A 26,996-nucleotide genomic window follows, 5' to 3' on the forward strand; every position below is an offset into this window, starting at 1 on the left:
TGTGACCACACGGTTTTAAACGATACTATAAGTGAAAAAACAAAAGAGAAAATACTACGGTATTAACTATAAAGAAATTCACTAAGTAGCACACCACCAAATAATATTAATTAATAATATCTTTATTAATAAATGGGTTACATAAAACATATCAATGTACAAGAAAAACAGGGAATAAAATACACAGCGTATGGGCGTAACTCCAAGCGATATATCTTACAGTGACTGGTTGAAAAAATACCAGTGTAAGAACAAGTGATTGTGCACTAGAGTTGGTAAATGTCACAATCACATAGTAAATATGGCCCAATAATTAAGACCGTAATATTGCTGTTCGTAAATGGGTCACAAATCTCCCTAAAAGCGACTCAATAAAGTTAGAGAAGGGAGACTGAACATAGGGATTAGTGTTAACTTGCTCATAAACAGGAACAAAAACAGCCTTGATATATACAACACTACACTAAGCTAGTAAACAGCTGGATGTTATGGACCAGTAACGTGCCCCAATACCGATAACACATATCGAGTTGCTAATGCAAATACACAGTGCCCTGCCTATGATTAGCAAGTTGCCAATACACAGATAGAAAAGAAGTTGATAGTAACTCGTCAATCACCAGTGAATGTAACATCCAGAAGTTAATACCCCAGTAACGGTGATAGACCACATAGATGATAATGCGTCTAGTCAGTCAGACTGTTAAATCGATCATAGTGTAGGTGAAAACTAAATTTGAACAATCTAAATCCCTAAGATACGGTTGGTAGAAAAGGCTTAGTAAATATAAAAACAGACCCTTAATGGCATCTGTTATAATTGCCGTGCCCGACACACGTTTCCCTCCAGCTACGGAGCTTCGTCAATGATCATTAATCTCCCCTACCCATTTTCTCTATACTATAAGTGGCAGAGTCAGTCAATTAGACGTTAAAAACTCACACTACTGGGAATGCTATTTTTCCAGAGGGCAATGTATTGGTGTGGAAAACATAAAAATCAGTATTAATTGAGCCTTTCCCTTATCCAAGCAGAGTGTACCAGCAGCAGACAGTATTTATACCCCGAGGCAGAGCTTCATAATATTGTGCTCTGTGCACAAGAGACCAAATGCTGTTATCCCAATGCCTAACTCACTAGCCTGGGTAAAAGACCATTACAAAAATGAATGTTTAGAAATTAGGCGAATTTGAAAGGTTTTCACCTTGTAGACAAAGTTTTCAACTTGTAGTTATTTTCCATTTATATTGATCTGTGTAGAGTTTGCACATTTGTTAAACATAACTCTAGTCTTGTGAACATTCATATGAAGGTCTACCATCTTATTTGCTTTGGTGCGTTTTCTGATGTGTTGCTGGAGGTCTTCTGTACTTATGGCAAAAATACCAAATTTCGTCTGCAAATTGTAGGCGACAAGTATTCACAATTGATTTAGATTTATTTTTCTTCTCAGTTGAACAATTCTTCAAGTGGTGCTGTGAAAAACTTTGGTTACAGTGTCCCCCTTCCACACTTTTTCTGATCCTGATCTTGGTTATGTCTTCATGTATTCCAGTTGTTTATGTTGCACTCTTAAATTATAACATTATAATATCAGTGTACATTTTTTTTACTTTTGACTTATCAATGCATTTACAATGGTTAAGGACTGGACAGAATCAAATCTATGTATCCTAAACTGTGTAGTAGATCGTATTTATTACTTTGGGAAATCACTTCTTGTGCAACTTGAAAGATATCGGAAAAAATATATACTGTGGGTAGCTGAAGTATCCACAACACTACTACTAATGTCACATTTTGTTGAATTACAAATAATGTATGCATATTTTTTTAAACATTTTTTTTTTAATTCTAAGCTACAAAACTGTAGTGGGTAAACGGAACACTTATGAGGAGGAGATTAATGTCAGCAAAGGAAACGTATACATTGAAATGTACTGGTTGCATAAGTATTCAGCCCCTTAAGTCAGTTGGTAGAAGCACCTTTTGCAGCAATTACTGCTTTGAGTCTTTTTTGGATAGGTCTCTACTAGCTTTGCACAGTTGGATGGTAACAATTTTACCTATTCTTCACGGGAAAATTGATCTAGTTCTTATCAGTTTGTTGGGGATCGTCAATGGACTATAATCCTCAAGTCTCACCATAAATGTTCGATTGGATTCAAGTCAGGACTTTGAATGGGCCACTCAAGAACATTCATTCTCTTCTTGGTCAACCCTCAATGTGAATTTCCTCCCCAGGGTCAGAGTCTTGGCTGACTCAAACAGGGTTTCCTCAAAGATTCACCTGCAATTTGCACATCCATTCCCCCTCTATCCTGACAAGCTTCCCAGTCCCTGCTGAAGAGAAGCGTCCCCATAACATGATTTTGCCACCACCATGCTTGACGGTTGGGATGGTGTGATGTGCAGTCTTGGTCTGGCGTCAGACAGAACGCTTTTAATCTAGATAAAAGTTTACCTTTTGGTCTTGTCTGACCACAAAATCTTTTCCCACGTCTGCAGGATCATCTATATACTTTTTCCCAAACTCCATACATGATTTAAGATGATTCAGTAATGGCTTCTTTCTTGCCACGCATCCATACAGGCCAGCTTTGTGTAGGGACCGGCTTATTGTTGGTCTGAACACTGACTCGCATCTCAGACCTCACTCCGTTCCGCCCCCCCACCTCACTCCGTCCCCCCCCCCCCACCTTCCACTTCTCTCCGTTAAATTCCATGTTGTGTTTGCTTTGAAAGTGACATCACATTAAAACACGCCCTCTCTCTTCCCATTGGTTAGAGCAGGATCATGTGACCCGGCTCTGCGCTCAAAACTCAAACGGAGGTGTCTCCCCAAGCACCAAGCTTGGGAGAGCATACATGCCCGCGCACGCCGCTTGAGTGGGGACGTCAAAATTTAAATTGCGAGAAGTAACCTCGGCAAGCAACGCACGGTCAGCGGCAGCGTGGCCGCAGCCTTTAGTGTCATCAGCAAAGAAGGAGACTTTGCTCTCTATTGGAACATCAAGGTCAATAAAAAAACAGTTAAGAAGCAGAGGTCCCAGTACCGATCCTTGAGGTACTCCACTCACAACTTTAGCCCAACCTGAAAAAGTTCCATTTATGACAACCCTCTGTTGTCTATCCTTCAACCAGTTTTCAATCCAGGTGCAAATATTTTTACAGAGTCCAATTTTCTTTATTTTCTACATTAACCTCATGTGTAATCGTATCAAAAGCCTTTGCAAAATCTTAACAGACCACTTAAACTGCGTTGCCCTGGTCTAAAGGCCTACTTACCTCCTCAAAGTAACTAATAAAGTTAGTTTGGCATGATCTATCCTTCATAAATCCATGCTGACTATTACTAATAATTTTGTTTTCAATTCGGTATTCCTGATTATCTCATACGAAAAATTATGTACAGCTATGTACAGGATACTACTGACTTCAACAGTATGAACGCCATAACTATTGTTGATATTGACACCCTGCTAGTTTTGTTTAATGTCTCTAGCCTCTATACTAATATTCCCCACGATCTTGGATAGGCCGCTCTGAGGGCTCATATTTTGATAGACACCAGTTATGCGGGTCCCCCTCTTGACTATCTTTGATGATTGAAATGATTTTGAACAAAAAATATTTTACATTTGAACAGACCTTTTATCTACAGTTGGTTGGCCCAGCAATGGGTTTCAACATGGCCCTTCCTATGCCACTTTGTTAATGGATCACTATGAACATGATTTTATGGATTTGGAATATTCTGCTAATATTACTTTTGACAGGTGCTATATTGACTATATTTTCTGGACTTGGCAGGTGTGAGGATTCAAATAAACAGTTAAATGCTGCACACCTTAAATGTTTAAACAAAAAATATTACCGGTGCTGCTGGTTCAAGGATACCTGTGAAACATCCACTTAGACTGTGAAAAGAGAGCGATCCAGCACTCCACGGATTTTGCAAAAATTTTCAATTTTATTGCGCCATACACAACGACCGTTTCGAAACGTTGTGTATGGCGCAATAAAATTGAACATTTTTGCAAAATCCGTGGAGCGCTGGATCTCTCTCTTTTCAAAGGTGTGAGGATTCGCCATCCTGGCGGTCGGAGACAGTCTCCTCACCCCAACAAGCCTTCTGTGACGGACACTCGGCATGTGCGGTCTCATGTTCCCAGTACACACGCGCGGTCCTTGCGCGGCCTGATCCCCCGTTGGCATATATTTATCCATTGGACAGAATGCTCGTATAAAGGAAATAAACCCTCAAAAGTTGCTGTGCACATTCCATATCCAATAAATAAAATATGGGCAAATATGCACAACTCCATAAGCCCCTATCTTTAATCTGATACTGTACATCGGAATCAATACTATTAAGCTCTAATATTAAGGTCCATTATGTTCTAGCCATAAAAGGAAAACGCTAAATTGTATGAATGTCTGTCTGAACATTATTCTTTATACGTTACATATAGTACTGTAGACCTTTATACCTTTATACTGTATTCCTTTATACGAATGGCTTCCTGCAAACGCACCACAACATAAAAACCCAGTCGGTTGAAATAGACAAATACCTGACAAGAGATCTGCACTAGGAAAACCAGCTCCTTCGATTCACAGCCGTTCCTCACTTCATTCTGCTCTTCGGTAAGTGTAAGCTGCAGAGTCCAGAGAAAGAAAGAGAGAGAATGTTAAGAAGCATTTATCCCAGCTATTAAACAACCAATATCTACATTTTCATCTGTGGTAATTGGGAAACCGAGACAATAAGCCAATGATCCTCAGACAGAGGGGGAGGTAATTTTCCCCAGGGGGATCATTCCTTACAATATTCTTTGCCAGACCCTTATATATTGTGTGCACAAATGTGTACTATAGATATGAGCACAGACAAATCCATACTGCAGCTGAAGGTTTGTTTTGTGTTTAAAGCCTCACTAAACAGTTCAATCCAGTTAATCTTTGATTTCCCTCAGACCTTCCAAACAATGCAAACTTACAAATTGGGAAAGCTGCAATATTCTGTCCTGCGGGGCTAATAGTTCTCATCCCACGATGTGAAGCTTGATTTATTTTAATGAACATAGAGAATTGTACTATATACTTGCAGGTCCAGCTGGCCACTGGTCAAATCAAAGTTTTGCTATATGGTGGGGCCTTTAAAGCTCTAGTGACCCCCAAAATATAAACCGTTTTACTTTAATAAGTAGGCTACTTAATGGTGGGATCACCATTTAGAAAGACTAATGTTATCTAATGATATTTGCAGCTTTCTCTTGGCCGCCAGGGTGAAGCTGAACTCGGTGGCCATATTGTTTCGCCCGTAACAATGATTCTGCCAAAATTAAATATCCCAGTAACCTGTAGCTTGGAGTGCCACCCTTGTTTCAAAAAAGGTAAAGAATATATACATATATAAAAGAACGAGAAGCACAAATTGCTGCTTTAGGACCAATGTAGTTAACTGCTGTAGAGGGCATCCTCTGATGAAGTTTTGTCACCCTCCTGTGGTGGTGGCAATGGGATGTTAGCAAGAAAAGCCAGTGCCCGTCACTGCTCACACTAACCACAAGCATATATGAAACAACAATTATTTTACTGACTGTTAAATGAAAAGTACGTAGACAATTTGCAATGATGTAACCTGATACTACCTCAAAAATACCAATCAGTGCACCCCATGTAGTAACTGGGCTCCGCATACTAAGAGCCCTATACATTGTTCTATTAGGGCTGATGGAGTGGCTCAGTGAGCACAGAGTTTGAACTTGGTTCAATTCCTGGTGTCGGCTCCTTGTGACCTTGGGCAAGTCTCTTGATCTCCCTGGTATATCTATTTTTTTTATATATGAAAACAGATTGTAAGCTTTACGGGGCAGGGACTGTGTCTGCAAAATGTCTCTATAAAACTACGTAATTCTAGCAGCGCAATACAAGAACAAACAATTATTTAAAGATGTATTATTATTAATTCTTATGTACTGTGCATGCTCAGCGCCAGCGGGGACTCAGCCTTAGTAATATACGAATACATTGTAGCTGCTGAGTTACACTGACTGAAGGATTGATTTGGAACTGAAAGGAAACCATTTAGTAAACCCTAGGAAGCAGGATTTTGCTGATCGATCATGGGAGAGCGCATCTTTCGGCAGCTTAGATAATTAATTTCCAATTAAGGTAATAAAAGGTTGCATATATTAAAACTATTTTTTGTTTTTTTATACGTTTACATTTTTTTTAAAAGATGCTCGGATTGCCAATATTATATGTAATCTAGAAATAAGAACAATAAACAAGAACACCAATAAATCATCCATCTGTATCAAGAAAATATTTGTATGAGATGATATACAGTTACACAGCCTTCTTTTCATAGCTCTGGTTAGAATAATCCAATAGATTTGATCCTCTGATACACATAATATATACTAATTTGACTTTGTTTTACTGTATTGTTCCACAAAATATGTTGCGGTTATATAAAAAATAAAGAAAGAAAATGGTAGCCTTCTCTCTCTTTCATTGAAAAGCCATCATGTACAAGCACATGAAATCATGGTTACATGGTTGTTGCCGTTCTGCACTTCATAGATAGGAATCACTGTACATGCTACAAAAACGTGCTTTGTTTGTGACGGTTTTAGGTGGAAGTGATATTGAAACCCTTCAACAAGTTAATATTCAAATTTGAAACTCCCCTCTGATGTTTTTTCAGAAGAGATCTCATTTTCCTGGGAAACCTCACTAAAACAGCCTGTGAATTGAGGCCTCTTCAGCTGCTCTCCTGCGATCACAGGCTATACTGAAAGGACATCATAAGCAAAGTAATAGTCAATACTCAATATTAACACATACAAGATGCTTACATTAGACATGACTTACTTAAGGTGGCACAGATCTACACAAAATACACATCTACTTTTCATTACATGAACTATGTTTGAGTGAGAGACAGACTTAAAGTGTGCAGACTTTCCTATGTACTACTTCCGATTAAGTCTGAGGTCATTTTGGGATTGCTCTGATAATTGAGTCCAAGATCTCTGCCTAATCTAGGCTCAGCCACAGGGATGTTAAAGCAATGAATGGCTGACGCGGGCCTGTCACCACTGTGGTACAGATGCAGCAGCGATTATTCGAACACTTCACGCGTTGTATACCTCGAAATACCCATCTCATGGCGCAAGATGTCTTCCAAACTTCCCGCCTTAAGACGCGAGTGCATAAAATGGCATTTTAGTGTTCTGGCTTTTAAACACCTGAAATTGACAAAGTAGCACAGTAGCACAGTACTGTACACATTACAATTCATTCATTTCATTGCACCCAACGAAACAAAATCCATGAAATTCAAACAAAGCACGAAAACGGCGCCGTGATTTGTTCGAATAACGGCCGCTGCAGCTGTAACACTAAAAGGAGATGAGTTCTAGCACTGAGAAACATGTAAATGTCTGTGGTCATCAGTTACTGACGGTGCAATGGGTTCTGCAGGGCAGCCTTGATCTTAATGAGGATGCTATGTCTTGTATGATATGTCTCATCTGACAAGGTAGTAAATGCTCTGATTTTAGGCTGTAATAATAAAGGGAAAACGTTCTGCAAGAGCAGCAGAAAGGAAAAACGGAGATACGTTTTAAATACATCCTTCATAACCATTATATCGAGCATAGGCCATGCAGCTGCTACCCTTAAATAATGGGTTTAATTAATAGTTGACAATGTATTTTCCTATACATAATTTAGTAAATCATTAACAAAAATTACAGAGTAGAAAAAAAAGTTAGCTTTATGACAAACGGATTATCTATATACCCCTATCAAGGGCAAACAATTAGATACTATTTGTGCCTGTACCTTTATTGGTTAGATGACCACCTATTTTTTCAACCGGGACTCCCAGGTCCGGAGAGCTGGGACAACTCTCCCAAGCCCGGAGGAGCGGCAGCACCCCACGCAGCAGTGACCCGGTGACTCCATAGCTCAGCAATAGCAGCCGCCCGTCACTGCGATCCCTCCTGTCAGCGCCAGAAGTCGCGTTGATGTTCCAGCTGACAGGAGGGAGCTGCAGACTAGCGTGCAAAGAGAGGTGTGTGTATGTGTAAGGGGGGAGGGAGAGTGTAAGGGGGCAAAGAGAGGTGTGTATGTGTAAGGGGGGAGGGAGAGTGTAAGGGGGCAAAGAGATTGGGGAGAATGTGGGGGGGGGGGAGAAAGGGGGGGAGTGTGAGGGTTGGATAGACGGGGGGGAGAGGGTCAGACACACACAGTCATATGTGAATGATGAGAAAAGGGAACGCTTGTGTACGCCTGTAGGTTTACATTGTATAAAAAAAACAAAAATCACTCACATAAGAAATAGAGTGTGGCTGTTGTTTTTTTGCAGGCTGTAATATATTCTAAAGAACATATGTGTTCTTTTTACACACATCTCTTACCATCTATTGAAGCTTCACAACTCTATTCTTGAGTATATCTAAAAAGAAGGCTTGTTAGGTTGACAAAGCTCCAATATAATTATATCTCAAAGTAGTACCATGCTGTTCCACTATAAAGGTATAACCTGCACACATAAGAGATATGTATAAGAAGCAAGGGTTGAATAAAAGTGTATAAACCTGTTGATTCCAATAATTATAGTGTCTTAATATATTGTTTGTGAATCTAGCGATTCCCCCTAATTTGTTAGGTATCATTAACTTCCATTTAATAGTTGCAGTCACTGTAAAGTTTCTGTACACTAGTGTTGATGAGTTAAGTGGTAATGTCCGCATTAACAAGGTCAATAATATCAGCTGGACTAGTTAAAAAAAAAAACTACCGTAGCAGGGCCGGAAATAGTACAGGTCCTGAAAAAGGATGAAGGATTAGGGGGTGATCCCATGTCAACAGTAATACAAATGTTGTGAGCAGTCCCATGGCTGACCAGATGAACCACCGCTATCAGAGCAGTCAGTATTCAAAATTAAGATGGGCGTTGCCAGAGGCACACCCCAAAAAATAAACATTTTCAGAAGCAACATATTTTCAAGAACCTAAACAAGAAGATACAGACTCTGAAGTGTTGGCCTGGAATGCAAGATCTTGTTGGTATGTATTTTCTATGGATCATTTATCGCCAAGTCAAATGTGAACTGTGGATCATGGCACATATTCATTGTGCTTATATTGCTCTACTCTGCACAGAAGCAAAAGCAGGGATAAACCAAAACTAAACAATGCATAAATATGAATAGGAACAATCACACCATGGCCCAAAAAAGAACACAGTCATTTTTGGTTCCATGTCCATTTACAGATTCAACGAGACAATAAATCCACCTTCCTTGCACAAGTTGCTCTGGATCTACTGCACTCTAGCAGTAAAACATTCAATATCCAACATGTTTTTGTTTTTTTAAATAAATCACTGCTTGAGTATTAGATATTACTTACCGCATACAAAAAAACCCTCAATGTCATTTTTAATGAGTTTTAATATACCAACGATCCTTTGGTTGCTATAACAGGCTGTGGTGCACCTCCCCAGCAGTGCAAGACTTTTGGCAACTAATTACCAAAAAACAGAAAAGTGTTGCAGTGTTCCCAGCAGGAGACTGAAACTGAGCTGTAAACTGCAACTACAATGTAACATTGTCTATTGTTACAGAGTTACAGACTGAAGGATGATTGCAACGGAAAGAAATCCATTACGTTAACTGGGGGAAGCAGGATCTTAACCGATCGATCATGGGAAAACGGATCAATCAGCAGCTTAGGTTATTAGTGTTCATTAAAGGTAACCAAATGCTGTATATATTAAAACAAAATCTATTTATTTTTAAAGTGCCGTGAGGAATGCTGCTTTTAAAAGGCCCTCCAGATGTTGCACCAGAGAGGAGAGGTGCTTGAATGGGTTTGTTTGAATACTATTCTCCTCAGTGTGTTCCCATTAGAGGTCTCACACCGAGCAAACAAAAATACTGGTTCATATTAGCTGGCAAAACTTTCAAGGCACGTGTTCACACAGCTGCTGTAACTCTAAGCACAACAGGACAAGGAAGAAGGGCCCTGTGTGAAGAAAATGAGAAAAATTAAACATTTCCGCCTTTATTTCCCTTGAGGCTGGAAGTCTGTGGTCAACAAAAACTCCCAATGTGGGCCCGTTGGGGAGAATAGAACAATGCGACTGTATATGGAACAATCAAAAATCTTGTTTCTGATGGTGTGAAATTATAAGGGTTCGTCAACCAATAATGTACGATACAAAAAAAACCAACGCATCACAGAACATATTACTTCACGGTCACTAGCAGATGTTGTGCGATTCTTCCCCACACTCCCACCCACAGAAAGAAGTTCTACTTTAGTAAAGGATGAGTGGCAGCAAGTTGTCAAAATTTACATTTCTATTTTAGTCAGACAACCCCCAAAAGTTTTTTAAACATATTTTTTTTTCTGAATTTACTACTTTCTATATTAGGCAAATAAAAATATCACTTGTGAGCACATAAACATGTCTCAGACAGGTCTGCCAGCCTGCTTTTCACCATTATCTCTTAAAGCAGCAAAACGTGAAAAATCCTATGTAGTGCACTTTCCCCCACCCCCTTGGAGAATGTGTGGCTGCGGTGTGTGTGGTACAATACATGTGGCTCACAGGGGGTCTGAGCCTCCGCTGCAGGGAGCCTGGGGTGTAACTGGTACGTGTTCTTCAGCGCCTCCACCTGTAACGGATTCTACTGTGTGGAATTACCCGTTACAGGACCTATATACATATACTTATACAATAACCACACACAATGGGTAAAACATAAAATAACAACTTTACTACAGAACGATAATATGGCTACTGGTTACAGCCTACCCACCAGGCCTCGCACAGTCGTAATCACCCTCCCAGTGTCCCACACACTTGTTCACAGTCCCCACAGTACCTGACAGGGCCCTCGGGCACCCAACCACTCTAGTATCCACAAGGCTATAACCCTTCACCCTTATATGTGGTCAGCGCTGCCACCATAGTGTATTTATTTATAAAATGTTTTACCAGGAAGTAATACATTGAGAGTTACCTCTCGTTTTCAAATATGTCCTGGGCATAGTTATTATGACAAATAATTCATGGTTACAAATACAGTTACATAAATGAACAGGGTATACATTATATACATTATATACAATACATTGCATGCACAGTTAGAGATGGTGTATATTATAGGTGTATGTAACAGTTACAGACCAGATTAAAATGTGAGACAGCCTTAGTTTTTAAAGAACTTACACTGGTGGTGGATGTGAGAGTCTCCGGTAGGTTGTTCCAATTTTGGGGTGCACGGTAAGAGAAGGAGGAACGGCAGGATACTTTGTTGAGCCTTGGGACCATGAACAGTCTTTTGGAGTCTGATCTCAGGTGATAGGTGCTGCATGTGGTAGGGGTGAGGAGCTTGTTCAGATAGGTGGGTAGCTTGCCCAGAAAATATTTGAAGGCAAGACAGGAAAGGTGAACTTTGCTCCTAGAATCTAGTTCTTTGAGCATTTCGCAGTGATGTGTGTTGTAGTTGCATTGGAGAACGAAACGACAAATTGAATTGTAGAGGGTGTCAAGTTTGCTAAGGTGGGTTTGGGGTGCTGAGCCATATACTATGTCTCCATAGTCGATAATTGGCATTAGCTGTGCAATACGCTTTCTGACCAGCAGGCTTAGGGATGATTTGTTCCTGTAGAGTACACCTAGTTTGGCATAGGTTTTCGAAGTCAGGGTTTTCATGTGCATCCCGAATGTTAAGTGGGAGTCAAACCATATGCCCAGGTATTTAAAACAAGTAACAGGAGTTAGGGTGGTGTTAGCGTTGGTTCTGATCTGGAGCTCAGTCACTGGAAGCTTTAAAAATTTAGTCTTGGTCCCAAATACCATTGTTACAGTCTTGTCAGTGTTTAAAAGCAGTTTGTTTTGGGAAATCCAGTTTTCGAGTCTCAAAAAGTCAGACTGAAGTATGTGTACAAGGTCAGAGAGGCTATGACTGTGTGTATATAAGATTGTGTCGTCTGCATACATGTGTATTGAGGCTTCCTTACAAGCTGTGGGAAGATCATTGATGAAAACTGAGAAGAGTAGGGGCCTCAGAACAGAGCCTTACGGGACGCCACAGGTGATATCCAGGGGGTTAGATTTAGGGCCTGAGATGGACACATGTTGGGGTCTACCTGATAGGTAGGATTGAAACCAGTTTAAAGCATGCTTCCCTATTCCAGAGCTCTGGAGTTTGTTAAGCAGGATAGCATGATCAACTGTATCAAAAGCCTTTGCAAAATCTAGGAATACTGCACCTGTGAGTTGTCCCCGTTCCATTCCACACAGGATCTCATTGCAAACTTTTAGCAGGGTAGTTACAGTGGAGTGTTTGGGGCGAAAGCCTGATTGGAATTGGCTAGGGAAATTTGTCTTGCTACAGTAATCGCTTAATTGGGAGTGGATACATTTTTCCATGACTTTGGATAGGATTGGGAGAAGAGAGATTGGCCTGTAGTTTGAGACAGTGTTTTTGTCCCCACTTTTGAAGATTGGGACAACTTTGGCAGTTTTCCAGGTCTTACGGATATGGCCTGCAGACAGGATAGAGTTGACTATGGAAGCAATTGGTTTGGCAATTGCTGGGGCACCAAGTCTTAGGAACCTAGATTGTAGTAGGTCAGGTCCATATTGGCTGCTTAGTTTTAATTTGAGGAGCGCTTGTGTAATCTCCTCTTCGGATACTGGGCCAAATTGAAAATTGTGGGCAGTGTTGGGAGGGGGTGGGGCTATATGGGTACTCCCAGGATGAGATTCAGGTTTGTGGTTTGGGTTGCGTTTCGCTAATAGGTTAGTAGCACACCCCACAAAGTAATCATTGTATATTGGTGCAGTTGTGCATGGGGTACCTGCCGGGTGCGTTCACACTCAGGCGCGCTGAGTCCTGTGATGGGGTACACGGACTCAACGATAATCCGCGTGGCATGTCCACCTCAAGGACAGTCTGTCCTGTGGGGGGTGGTCTGGTCCCAGACCACCAAGAGCCAGGATGCTGCGGTGTCCTGTATGTGTCCCTCACTACAAGCTACAGGGGCAGTTTTAGTTGGGCCTAGCTGGGGCCTATCAGGGGTTTCTGGCCTAGTGCAGATGCCACAGGCACCTGCACACTCACACCCTACCCCTTCAGTGTCCAGCTTTGAACTCACAGTCCCCTTAACTGTCAGAATCCTAACTGCCATACATCTCTCTGCCCTATTGGTTGCCTGGCAACATGTAGACTGCAGCCCCTGAGGCTATTGGAACTTGTAGTTCCCCTTCTGTGCTATACTCCTATGGAAAGGTAAGGGGACAAACAGGGAACCAGAGGGACCCAGGCTATACTTATAGGTTTTTTTACTTATTTTGTTTAAAATAAGTTCTGTAATATTAGATAATACTGTCTGCATTTAAAAAACAAAATGTAACTCCTAATGCCATTTATAATGCTTTTTAAAATATACTGATCATTCTTTGGTTGCTGTAGCAACCACTTAGAAAGTCATATCCACTTCCTCTTTCGCAACAGGCTCACACACACACCTGTTTGTGATATTTTGTTGCCAACGCACAGAGCTCAAACAGAACCGTTAATGCAGCGGTGCACAAAGTGGGGGCGCTAGATTGTATGGGGAGGGCTAGGTGTTACAGAGGCCCCGTGCGTCCCCGAAGGCATTTCAAATAAATGCCGGGGATCGTGTGAGGCCTCTGTAACTGCTATCCTTGGTTCCAGAGACGCGTCTCCATGGCAACTGTTATCAAATGACGTCGTGGGGTCGTGTGACAACGTCATTTGACGCTGGGGACGTACGGGGGGCGCGAGCCGGAGGGGAGAGGAGAAAGGGGTGCACATGAAGATACGTTTGCGCACCCCTTTGTTAATGTGATCCAAACAGCAGAATGTCTATGACTCTGAAAGCTGTAACAAGTGTTTCACTTCGTAATATAATGTTACATATCGGCTGCAGCATTTCACAGACTGCTGCAGTCAGAAGGCGGTCATTTCGTTAAGCACACAATCAAAATTTTTACAGATTTATAACACGAGCACCAAACAATTGCCAGTTTAAGTAAGAATGTAGAATTATACATTGTCACATGCTAGACATATAAAAAAATAAAGAAAAGAAAAACGGGGGGGAACGTAGTACAGGCAGTTCTCGTTTTTGGCTTATCCAACGCTATGCAATGCATACCTATGTTCATTTTTACAACGCCAAAACGGCTTATCCAACGCTTTGCAAAGTTGTTTATGTGTATATAATATATACATTATATAATATTATATTATATTATACTATATATTATATTATTATTGTAGCCCCCTGTAAACAGCACAGGCTATACCTATCTCCTTCCTACTGTGGTAAGTCCTGTTAAGGGCAGGCACCAGTAGTGATCATGGGTTTTCCCCCCTTTCAAGCCCTGCCCTGAGTGATAGATGCAGGCCCCTGACTCTGCTGCAGGCATGAGACCGAGGGGAGGTACTGCTGACGTCATGATTGGTGGGGCTAAGCCTATTTAGCAGCCCATTCCTGTAAGTGACAATGAGTTCTAGTTCTATTCTAGTCGATGCTGGAGTCTGTCCTGGGAGTGAGGAGAGTATACCTAGCTCCATCCTGGGAGCAGCAAGAGAAAGAACTCTGGCCTATGATACATTTGAAGAGCGAGCCGAGTTCAGGTGGACCAATGCCCCTCACCCCGATGATGGGGTGATGGGGAGAATCCATCCCCCACCCAGAGGATACCCTCTGAGGTGGGCAGTGGGGTATTGAGGCCCCCGCCCAGTCCATCCTGTCGGAGTGCACACTTGGAGGGAAGGAGAGGAGGAAAGGCCTGTACAGAGTGGGGGGTCGAGTGATAAGAGGGACATTGCTGTTGTTGTTGTGGCTGCTTGTCACCACTACTGCCGGGCGCGGCTCGGACCAATAAAGAGAGACATTACCTTTTTATCAAAGACTGTTGTGTGATTCTGGAGCATCCACACTGGGACCAGGGTTCACTCTTCTATACGCGTCCTACCCCATACCCTGGGAAGGTATAGAGGATGGAGCCGCTGCACCACCACTGAAAGCATGGACGCTATTACCCCAGAAGCCTGGTCCTGTGATCCCCGACACCACCGCGGGAGACTCAGGCCCTCCTGTTCCACACAGGTACGCACCACTAAGTAAATGTAATCCGCCCTCAGACACCCTAGATATGTCAGATGAGTCTAGGGGGGGGGGGGGGGGGAGAATAAGGGTTACATTATATTTTATGTTATATTATATATATATAATACAGTATTAACACTATATAATTTATCTGTGTGCTGCGTATCTTATTGCCCGCATAAAATATTTTGTGTATTTTAGCATTAAAAATGCCTTTAGGAATGGAACCTTTAATTTAAACAGTGTTCCTATGTGAAAACGTGTTTCGCTTTAAGACGTTTCACTATCCAATGCCATTTTGAGTAACGCATTGTGTCGGATAACCGAGGACTACCTGTATTGCCGATTTAGCATTATAACATATAAAGCTTCCACTGCAGCAAGGGATTCTGTGATAAGAGATGCAAATGAGCACCCAGTGTAACCTTTGGTTTCTTATCCAGTTTAACACGGACCTCTATAAGAATATGCCTGCCATATTACGCTGCGCTTATAGTGCTGGCGACGGCGATCGATGACGTCACCCGTCGCCATTAGCGAAAGTTATCATTTGGTTTCAAGCGACGTCGCTGCCAACAAGACCAAGTTATGTCACAAAGGGGGCGGGCCGCGCAATCTGATTGGTTTAGAGACGGTCACATGTGGCGACTGTCTCTAAAAAAAAATCAATTTTACCCGGCTTCTAAATTTTTGGTTGCGACGTCGCTCTGTTGCGCTTACTATAAGCGCTTGCGACGGAGTCAATGTACTTGTTTCGGAGCGACATCGCGTCGCCAGGCACTATAAGCGCAGCCTTGCACAACTTTTCAGCACAGCCTGGGTTAAGGAGTAGCCAGTAAACCTATACACAGACAGCTGTTTCGATTCGTTGATGTCTCATGAGCATGGTTATACATATACTGTTTATCCAAGGCAACAAATTAAAGGTATATTTATATCTTTATTTATATAGTGCCATGTACATAGCGCTTCATAGCAGTAATACACGTGACATAATATAAATAACAAATAATACAAATAACACATAATGGGAAGAAGTGCTTCAGACATAAAAGTAACATTTAGGAAAATGAGTCCCTGCTCCAAAGAGCTTACAATATAATTGGTAAGTAGGAAGAACGTACAGAGACAGAAGGGAGGCGTTCTGGTAAGTGTGTCTGCAAGGAGCCAAGGTTTATGTAAGAGGTGTATAGTATCAGCCACAGAGCTACTCATATGCTTCGATAAGCAGGTATGTTTTAAGATGGGTCTTAAACGTGGATAGAGAGGGTGCTATTCGGATATTAAGGGGAAGGGCATTCCCGAGGTGTGGGGCAGTCAGTGAGAAAGATTTAAGTAAGGAGAGAGCTTTAGACACAAAAGAGGGAAGAGAGAAGACATCCTTGAAAGAACGCAATACTTGGGATGGTGCATAGCGAGAAATTAGCACTGAGATGTAATGAGGGGCAGAGGTGTGTAAAGACTTAAATAGAGGAGAATTGAGTGTGTGATGGGATTTGATAGGAAGTCAGGAGAGTGATTTCAGCAGGAGACGCCGGGACAGATTTAGGAAAAAGTAAAGTTATTCTGGCAGCCGCGTTTAGGATAGATTATAGTGGAGACAGGAAAGAGGCAGGAAGGCCGGACAGCAGGAGGTTACAGTAGTCAAGACGGGAGAGAATAAGGGCCTGCATCAGAGTTTTAGCAGTCGAGCAACAGAGGAAAGGGCGTATCTTTGTAATATTGCGGAGGAAAAAACTACAGGTTTTTGAATGTGAGAGAGGAGTCGAGTGTGATAGCGCTTCCACCAGTAATGAAGGAGGTAATACGGCCAGGTTTGGGAGGAAATGTGAGGAGCTCTGTTTTTGATATGCTAAGTTTAAGTCGGCAGAGGGCCATCCAGGATGATATAGTGGAGAGACATTCAGAAACTTTGGTTTGTACAGCTTCATAAAGCATCTAAAGATAAAAGAGAATACATTCATAAAAAGCAATAACATTTTTTTAAATGTGTTTAAATGGGCAGTTCCTACAAAGTGTACTAATGGCAGTGACATGTTTACAGGGTTACATCTGAAAATCTGACACCCGTAACTTGAAATTCATTTTTCAGGGAATGGAGTCTCTAAATTCTGAACATGCATGGCTGTATTATCAACCAGCAACTAAAGAAAAGGCATCAGAGTAAAGTGGGAGACGAGGGGGGAGGTTAAAGGGGTGAAGAGGCAACAGAAAGAGTGAATAAGAGAGAGAGAGAGGATATAAAATACTAAGAACTGGTCAAAATAGTACTGTAGAGCAGCGGTGCGCAAACTGGGGGACGCAAGATTATTTAGGGGGGCGCAGGCTGCGTGCGCGGAAACCTGTGGGCGGGCAGAGCTGTGCATGGGCGGCCAGAAGCTCCGTGCTGAGGCTGCTTCTCTGCTCTGTGTCTTGCAGAGGGGGCGGGGCTTCTCTCTGCACACTGACAAGCCCTCCTTCCCTTGCTGTCTGTTTCCCGTCCCAGTTTTCAGCAGCCCACGGGGGTAGTAAAGCAGGAGCATGCCTAGTACTCCCCGAACCTCCCTCCCTCCCCCCAGGTTAAAGTGTATTGTGTGTTGTGATTGAATATGTGTGGGTGTTGTCTATGTTGATTGTGATTGAGTGTGTTGTCTGTGATTGTGTGTGTTTGAGATTGAGTGTGTTTGTGTGTGTTATTTGTGATTGAGTGTGTTTGTGTTATTTGTGATTGAGTGTGTGTTGTGATTGTGTTTTATGATTGTGTGTGTGTTTGTGTGTTGGTTGTGATTGAGTGTGTGTTGTGTCTGTGTGTTGTGATTGAGTAGGTGTGGGTGTGTGTTGTGATTGTGTGTGTGTGCTGAGTGTGTGTGTTGTGTCTGTTGGTTGTGTCTGTGTGTGTGTTTTGATAGTCTGTTTTGTGATTGAGTGGGTGTTGTGATTGTGTGTGTGTTGTGATTGAATGCAGTGCTGCAGAAACTGGGGGGGGGGTAAGATTATTTAGGGGGGCGTGTGCGGCGAAATCTGGGTGTGAGGGCCGGCAGACGCTTTGCGCGGGAGGGCGAAAAAGCTGTGCGTGGTCGGCCAAGAAGATGTGCGCGGGCTGGCAGCCGAAGATGTGCATGGGCGGCCGAACAGGACAGTGCAGGTGGCGACCATGTGATATGCGCGGGGGCTTCGGAGGTACGGGGAGGAGCACGCCCGAGCGCGGTGAAGTAAAACGCCCCTCCTTCCGGTGTCTGCCCTGTAATAGCGCTGTGTTCCTGCTCTCCTTCGCTTGCAACCTGCTTCACTGCGATCCTTTGCAAGTGAAAGGGTAGGCTGCCCCTATGTCAATCATACTATGAATGTACAGAAATAATAAATAAAAAAAAACAGTGAAAACACTTCCCCGCTCCTGCTTGCAAAATTATGCAGGACACCCTGTGCTCATGATTTGAGAGTTGATGATGTCACCGCTCTGAGGCAGCGTGGACGCAGCCTAATTTTGCGAACAGAGTCTAATTTTGCAAGCGCGAGCTGTTGAAATATGTAAGTATTTAGACATATTTGTATTTACAGTACATTGTAAACCTTTTAATAAAGGTTTTTTTTTTTGTTATGTGATTTTGATTACATCAGGCAGGGGGGCCCGAGAAATTTCATGGATGAAAAGGGGGGGCTCGGCATAAAAAGTTTGCTCACCCCTGCTAGAGGTTAGTAGAAAGATAAGCAAGATATGATGCGTCACTTCAGTATACAATTCTAAAGTAACTGTGGTTAAGATCAGATCACCAAAAAGCCAGCAGCCACATTTTTCAATGTCTGGTATGTTACTGAAACTGAAGGCGGATTAACAATAATGCTAGTTTTACCCATCTTCAATTACATGTTTCATTTTCAGCACCGGTTGCAAATGAACTCAAGAAAAGAGTGGTTTGGATCTAATAGTTTACTAGTAGCATTGGTTGAATCTTTTAAACTGCCTATATGGTTTACAAGCGCTGACTTAGATGTACAGATCTATTTTACCCTTAACTTATAAAATGTGTGGTTGAAACCTATCCCAGCTTCACATTGTAAAGCCAGAATAATCATCCTCAAGCTGATGAGACCCAAAAGGTCGAAACAGCTGTCTGAGTAGGTTTTACTGACTATGCACTTTCACCTAGGCTGTGCTTAAAAGCTGTGGCATACAGTAGGAATATGCTTATAGGGCTCCATGTTAAAACGGACATGAAGCAAAAGGCGACACTGTTGGCGATTTGCATGTTATTTCCCTGAATCCTAGGCTGCAGCGAAAGCATTGCATTCTAAGAGATAATGGTGAAAAGAAGGGTTGTAGACCCTAGGTCCCAAGTGCAGCCGGCAGAGCTGCCCATTATAAGATGTCCATTGCTTCGATGTAATCTACAGGGGTAGGTAAATAGAGGCGAGCTCAACTGCCCGATATTCCTACTGTGGATCAAGCACTAATTTCTCTTGCCAGTGAAGTAAGAATTCTTCCTATAGACCTCAAAGGTTTCCACTACACTTTAGAAAATAAGTTAAATGTTGCACATTACATACTCCACAGCATTTCACACCATTTCCATTGCACACAAGTCATGCGCAATTCTAGTTGTGTGGTGACAATTGTAATATTATCGCCTGGGACTTTCTTGGTCAAACAGTGTATATACACACCATGCAATAATTCTTCATACAAATATTTTCGCCTCTTCTGCATGTCTCAACAACCGTTTGTGAAACAGAGTACAGCAACTGTGTGTTTTAGGTAATTGGTGTGCAAGAGTTCCCTTTTTGCTTTTAAACTTCACATCATAACAATGATGTGCCTTAATGAAAACTTTGTTAACAGTTGAGTCCATTGAAGAGGAAATAAGTAATTTCAGATAGTAAGGGCAAACTGAGTCAGTTAGAATTCAAGACTTTTTTTTTTTAAACTGTTATTTTATTTTTACATCTCATGCTAATCAAGTAAAAGCGGAGTCAAGTGTTACCAGTAGAGCTCACAATATCGCTTTGGAATTTGAGGCACAGATAAAAGGATTGTGTCCAAGGTCAAACAATGTGCTGGACAAACGCTTCCGAATAGAATATGGTTTAGCCAGCAGGGCTCTTCAACTACTTTTCCAAAGGGGACAGACATAAACGAGTCACAATGTAATTTTAGATACATTTCTTCAACAATTTCAAGCATGTCTAACATATGTGCTATATAGATGTTTATTACCTTGGCTTAGAAGTGAGTTTCAGTGTGAAAAATTGCAGTCAGCTGCCAAAGCAACTGCAATGAAATTAGCAGGAGTCCAAGGGATACGCAAATGCATTTGGTGGACAAGATTTGTTCAGAAATTCGCAAGTTGAAATCCCTGGCTGTGTGTGTGAGCCAGATGTCTACCACCCAGACATTGTGCATTCATAATATAGTTGGTTAGGAGATATAAAGTTGTACATGTCACACAAGCCTTCAGCCTAATTACTTTGCTTCTCCTGTGCAGAGAAGAGGGGCTAGAAATCAAAGTCTCAAAGAAATCCCAACTGCAAAGATGTACAGTATAACAAATACAAATACCAGAAGATCCTAAAGGAGCTTAAAACATCATTCATGTTAATTGTGTATAGCCCTGTTTCACCCTAAACAAGAAGGCTACTGGTGCTGCCGCTACCTGTTGGTTCACAGAGGACCTAAGCCTTCGCCACTGGGACCCTGGGGTATACTTATGGTCTCCGTGCAGCGCCTCCACCGGCGAGGGATCCCAGCGTAGTGGGAGGAGTCCCTCACCAGAACCATTATACACAATAATTACACTCAGGAATATTATAACAATGTTTACTAAACATATATGAAAATATAGCATCCAACATAACACGCCCCTACAAGGCCTTCCCCAACCAAGAACACCTCCCGGGTGGAACCCACAAAATCCTGGAGTGCCTGGGCACTTAACCCCGTAGTGTCCACAAGCCAGTCCCTCCCCCAAAGAGTATGTGTGGGATAGCGCGTTTCCCTTTGTGTGTTGGGGCCCGTTGGTGCATGTGGATAATACCTCCCTAGTCTCCGTCCAGACCAGGTTAACAAGCAAAGAACTCTGTGGATCCGCGACATGATTCTGTACCAAGCTCCACCGGTTTCTCTGCTGTGATGATCCTTAGGCCGATGCCTCTGGAGGAGCCTCCAGCTGGATTGTACCCTTATAATAGAGTCTCTGATACTGTGGCCTTATTCTGCTCATAGGCCTCAGTTCACACGTCACCATTAGGCTGAGTCCATAGAGACTTCAGCCGTGCGGAGGCGCGCGGAGGCTGAGGGAAAGCGGGTGCTTTCCCTGGCCTTAGACCGCGTGCCGTCCGGGGGCGTGTCGGGGGGGGGGGGGTCCTGTGACATCACGGAGCTGGTTCGCCCTCATTGGGCAAACCACTCACGTGACCGAAACTAAAATTTTGTTAAGACACACGCTTCCGCAAGCATGCGGAAGCGTGCGCGAGTCCCTGCTAAAGCCACTCTCATTGCGGCTGCAAGGGCTCACTGTTAAGCTTGCGCGCGCCTCAGCACGGCTCAGCGCCTAAGTGCTGACCATGCCCGAGGCCTTAGATGCAATGTGCTGCTGCTGATGTCCCTCACTGAAACACTACTGGGGAAGGGTCCCTATCTCAAGGCCTTTCCCTGCAGCATACACCACCTACAGTGAATCAGGGGTCTATTTGGGACCTATGGGGGAAATCTGGCTTAGTCCAGTGAAACACTGCTCCCTGGACATAACCTTCACCCTCCCTGTCCGCATCCTGACTGGCGTGGTCTCCCTTGGTGCAAAATGTATCTATTCCTCCTCTCCGCATTTCCAGGAGGACCAATGTCAAGCAGCCCCGGAGGCTGCTGGGACTTGTAGTCTCCTTCCTAGACCTATTCCTATGGGCCACTGTATTTATAACCCACAGCGCATGCGCGAGCTTCCCTGACATGGTGGCGCCCTTAACCGCCTTGGGTCTCCGGCGACCCGCTCGCTCGCAATACCTGTGCCGGGTCCGCCTGCCATTCCGGCCTGCAGCGTGCCCTGATCTCCCGCACGCCACTGGCAGCCCTGCCTGAGTCCCCCCCATGGAGCCGTCCCCCTCTCGCACAGCCTGGAGGTAGGAGAGGGACCAGGCTACATCCTCCCCCAGTTGGAAACTCCAATGTCCCCGCTTGGGAACAACGTAACACAGAGAAGTTATATAATGTTAAAAATGCTGTACATGTTATATAACTTAATGAATACAACTCTAAACAATATAATACATTTCAATGAACATGTTTATCAATGAGGCTAGCTTAGATTTAGCTGGCTGCTGAGGCTCATAATGAGGTACACCTAGCGAATCATATGCCACTCTAGTGGAAGGGTGTCTTATTCGCTTGCTCCTGCGAGTCTCTGTTTCTATCTCTTCGTCTTGGGAGAGGCTATCATAGGCTTGAGGCCTTGACTCCCTCGTAGACGGTGGACTTGGGTGAACAAAGACTTTGCCTGAGTGAACATTGTCTCTACTTGGCACAAAACTTGGACTTCTGGGATCGAGCTGACGACTTCTTGAAGCCGCTGGTGAGGGTACGTGAGGCGCAGGCGCATTACCCAGTGCTCCTTCGGGAGGTGCCCACCAGTCTCCGGTGAAAGTGGTGGATGTTCCTTCCAAAGGATCTGTAGTAGTCTCAGTTACTGAAACTCTAGTCTCTGTAGACGCTTCGGGCTCATTGTCAGTCACTAAAAGTCTCTGGTTCTAGGTCACTCTCTCCCACTTGTGGGATGGGCAACAAGTGGTTTCGGTGCCAGACCTTTACCATGCCATTCACGTCACGTATGCGGTAGACAGGGAGGCCCAGCATCTGGGACTCTACTTCGAAGGGTCCCTTTCTCCAGCGATCGGCCAGCTTGTGTTTGCCGGGGATCCCTAAATTGCGTAGGAGAACGGCGTCTCTCTGGGCCGAAGCTCCCGATAGCGGACTTTGTGATCATACCTTCTCTTGTTATTGGCATTTAACGGAGCCGTGGCCATTTTCCGCTAGCTGAGAGGCACGGTGCAGGCTGTCCTGAAGTCGCTTCAAATAGCGGTAATGAGCCACATTGGGTACCCCATCAGTAGATACCCTTAGACTGATGTCTACGGGCACCTGTGCCTCTCGCCTAAACATCATGAAGTATGGTGTGTACCCCGTAGATTCATGTTGGGTGCAATTGTATGCGTGCACCAGTGCTTCAAAGTGCTTGCTCCATTCGCCCTTTTGAGAGCCCTTTAATGTGCCTAGCATGTCTAATAACGTCTGGTTGAATCTTTCAGGGAAAGCAGCTCCCTCCGGGTGGTACGGAGTAGTGCTAGACTTCTGAATATTTAAAATCTTGAGCAGCTCCTTGAAAAGCTTGCTCTCGAAGTCCCTTCCCTGGTCTGAGTGCATCCGGTTTGGCAGACCGTAGTGCACAAAATACTTCTCCCACAGTACTTTCACGACTGTGAGAGCTTTCTGGTCTTTTGTCTGGAATGCTTGAAAGTAGTGGGTGTAGTGATCTTTCACTACCAGCACATTGCCTATAACTCTTGAATCGGGTTCGATACATAAGAAGTCCATGCAGACTAAATCCATCGGGCCAGAGCTTTTGAGATGGCCCACTGGGGCTGCACGGTGGGTAGTGTCTTTCGTTGTATGCAGCTTTAGGCATTTTCTGCAATGCCGTTCTACGGACTCCCGCATCTTGGGCCAGAAGAATCGGTCTCTTATTAACCCGAAGGTCTTATCCACCCCTAGGTGTCCGTGATCATTGTGCAAGGATCGTAGGACATGGTACTTCATGCTTCAGGGTAGGACCAGCTGTCGTCTGTCGGGATGATTGCGGTAGGGAACAACCCGATAGAGTAGACCACTCTCTATTTCGAATTTGTCCCATTCTATCATGAGGATGGCGACAGTGTCGGTGGGGGCCCGTTTCACCATGGATGGATTATTCTGATGTAGGGTCTCGCGGATAGCATTAGCCACTGGATCGTTTATTTGCGCCATCACTATCTCCTTCCACTTCAGGAGAGTGTTCGGAAGGATTTCCAGACCGTCTGGGCTGCAGTAGGCGACGGGAACGGTCTGGGGGTGGCATCCCAAGGAATCGGCTAGTCTCAACTCAGAGAACGCGACTTTGTCTTCCACGATCGCCACGGTGGAACACATCGCCACCATACCTGGTCCAGGTATATCTCCTAGATAGGGCGTCGGCACCTATGTTCAGAGGTCCGGGTTTGTATTTCAAAGTGAACTGGTAGTTGGATAAGGCGGCCAACCACCTGTGGCCGGTGGTATCCATGCGGCCAACCACCTGTGGCCGGTGGTATCCAGTTTAGCTGACGTTAGGATGCAGGTCAATGGATTGTTGTCAGTTCTCACTTCAAAGAAGACCCCGTATAGATTGTTGTGGAACTTTTCCACTACTGCCCACTTGAGGCAGAGGAACTCCAATTAGTGAACGGATAGTTTTTCTCGCTAGGAGTTAAGCTTCGGCTCACATACGCCACTGGACACAGGCCAGTAGAATACTTCTGGTGTAACACGGCTCCCTGCCTGTTGAAACTAGCATCCACGTGCAGGACGTAAGGTTTCTCGGAGTCGGCTTAAGTCAGGTCCGGTTCTCCCGTCATGCTTTTCTTAAGTCCGGTGAAAGCCTTTTCGCAGGCAGATGTCCACTTGTCACCAAAGGGAGTTCGCGGAGATGTAGCTTTTTGCCGAGTTTCCTCTTTATAACCCTTGAGTAGACAATTAAGAACCTTGGCTTTACTGGAGAATCCATCTACGAAGTGGCGATAGTAGCCGCAGAACCCCAAGAAGGATCTCAACTTCATTACATTGTCTGGTCTCAGACAGTTCACCATGGCTTCGACCTTGGCAGGATCGGTGGCCACTCCATCTGCAGACACTATGTGACCCACGTAGGTGACGGACGTTCGGCAGAACCGGCACTTATCAAGGGATAACGTCAGACCTTCTTTGCCTAATCTATTCAACACCTTCATGAGACGTTCCTCGTGCTATTTGAGGCCCTTCCCAAACACGATTATGTCATCGAGGTAGACCAGACACTCGCGAGGGTTCATATCCCAATCGTCTTTTCCATCAGCCTCTGGAAAGTTGCTGGAGAACCACAAGTACCTTGAGGCATTCGGGTAAACTGATAGAAACCGAGGGGGCAGACAAACGCCATCTTCTCCTGGTCTTCAGAGCTCATGGGAACTTGGTAATAATCAGGTCTCAGGTCCAGCACGCTGACCCACTGGCTTCCCGTCAGGGCGTAAAGGATCTCCTCTATCTGCGGAAGAGTGTATTGACCAGGTATGGTACGTCTGTTCAGAGTTCGATAGTCCACACACAGACGAACGGACCCATTCTTCTTCCTTACAACCACTATCGGAGAGGCGTAGGGACTTCGGGATTCGGTCACTATGCCGGCTGTCTCCATCTCGTTTACGACATTTTTCATGTCTTCCTCTGGGAGCAATACGCCTGATGCGCTCCAGGAATGGCGTGGTGTTGTTCAAACGAATCGTGTGCTGGGCGTTCTTGCTACAGCCCACGTCCATCTCACTAGTGGAAAACACTTTTCGGCGTTCCTCCAGCTGAGCACTTAGCCGCCTCTTCCAGTCTTCAGACAGGGTAATTTCCCCGAAATCAAACTGTAGCCCATCAGGCTCTTCTCGCGCGCTACAGTCTCCACGGTGGTGACAGGATATATCCTGCCCAGTCTCTGCCCGACTTCAAACGGCACTGGGTGCAGTGAAATGTTTTGAATGGACATCGTGATTGTCTCTGGAATAGTTGAGGTCCATTCCCTCATTTCTGGTATCATCTTGTACCCTCTCTTGAGATCTTCCGCTGGTGTGGTCTCTAGAGAGAAATATGTGTCTGCTTTGTTGCGGCCCAAGTACTTGACCACGGCAGTCAACCCTTTCTCATGATTGAAGATCTCCCTGTATTCTTCATGTGCCGCGACTCTATAGCACTCGTATTGAGTGCCGGATGGATCTGCAGCGCAGACAGGGGTAGGTAATTCACCTGCCTCGTAAAGATATGCTCGAATCACGGACCTCACCACATCAGCATTAGTTCCCAATATGATGGGAGCACTTGGGTGTTCTCGAGGCTCGGGTCAGACCAGGGCTTACAGTTCCATTGGGTGAGTCTGATTCGTGTTCAATTGCACTATATTTATCCGAACTGCCACCACACCGCCAATGGGGTAATCTTCCTTACTGAGAGCCCACAACTTTATCTGCTCTGCCGACTGCAAGGGCAGATGACTGAGGAGTTGGACGTAGAACGCCCGGTAACTAATGGTCACCTGGGACCCGGTGTCCAGCAAGGCCCAGGAATAGATGCCTTTCACGATGACTCTTAAAATTGCGACGGGTCCAACCCTACTGAAGGCATCCTGTTGGGGAGCCTCCTCAGGGATGGCCTCCGACTCGCCTTTACCCTCCTCTGGCAGCTCCGGGATGGTGGAGAGTGATTGCTGCACCTTTACAGTGAACAGTGGACGTGGCCCCAGTGGTGGGTTTTCTGTGCTTCGGGCAGGTCCTAGAGAAATGGCCACTCTGGCCACAATTGAAGCAGCGATAATCTGAGCGCAGACCTGAACGGTCAGGTGACCTGGGAGCAGACTCATGCACCTCTGAGGTGGCAATGTCTTTTCCACTTTTGACCCCCTTGGCTTTCTGCACCGTTACCTCTTTGGTCTCTTCCTTGCGGGAGTCTTTGGCCTTCGGGGAAGAATGTAAACGTGTACAGGCATACCCAAGTTTAAGGACACTCACTTTAAGTATACTCGCGAGTAAGTACATATCGCTC

General features: G+C 44.2%; 1 protein-coding gene across 15 annotated transcripts in view; it reads right to left on the bottom strand.

The window, feature by feature from the left end:
* ARHGAP32 (Rho GTPase activating protein 32) overlaps positions 1–26,996 on the bottom strand; it is a 516,520-nt gene that overhangs the window by 132,368 nt on the left and 357,156 nt on the right. For 11 of the 15 annotated variants that reach the window (XM_075603325.1, XM_075603322.1, XM_075603326.1 and 8 more), the window contains one exon: positions 4,579–4,662. In XM_075603325.1, coding sequence (XP_075459440.1) covers positions 4,579–4,662 — 84 coding nt within the window. Of the gene's footprint in view, positions 1–4,578; positions 4,663–11,264; positions 11,411–26,996 lie in introns of those variants that run through there. The other 4 variants (XM_075603317.1, XM_075603315.1, XM_075603318.1 and 1 more) reach the window with 2 other exon arrangements.

Source organism: Ascaphus truei, chromosome 6 (genome assembly GCF_040206685.1).
Source record: "Ascaphus truei isolate aAscTru1 chromosome 6, aAscTru1.hap1, whole genome shotgun sequence".
In the NCBI taxonomy this organism is placed as follows: domain Eukaryota; kingdom Metazoa; phylum Chordata; class Amphibia; order Anura; family Ascaphidae; genus Ascaphus; species Ascaphus truei.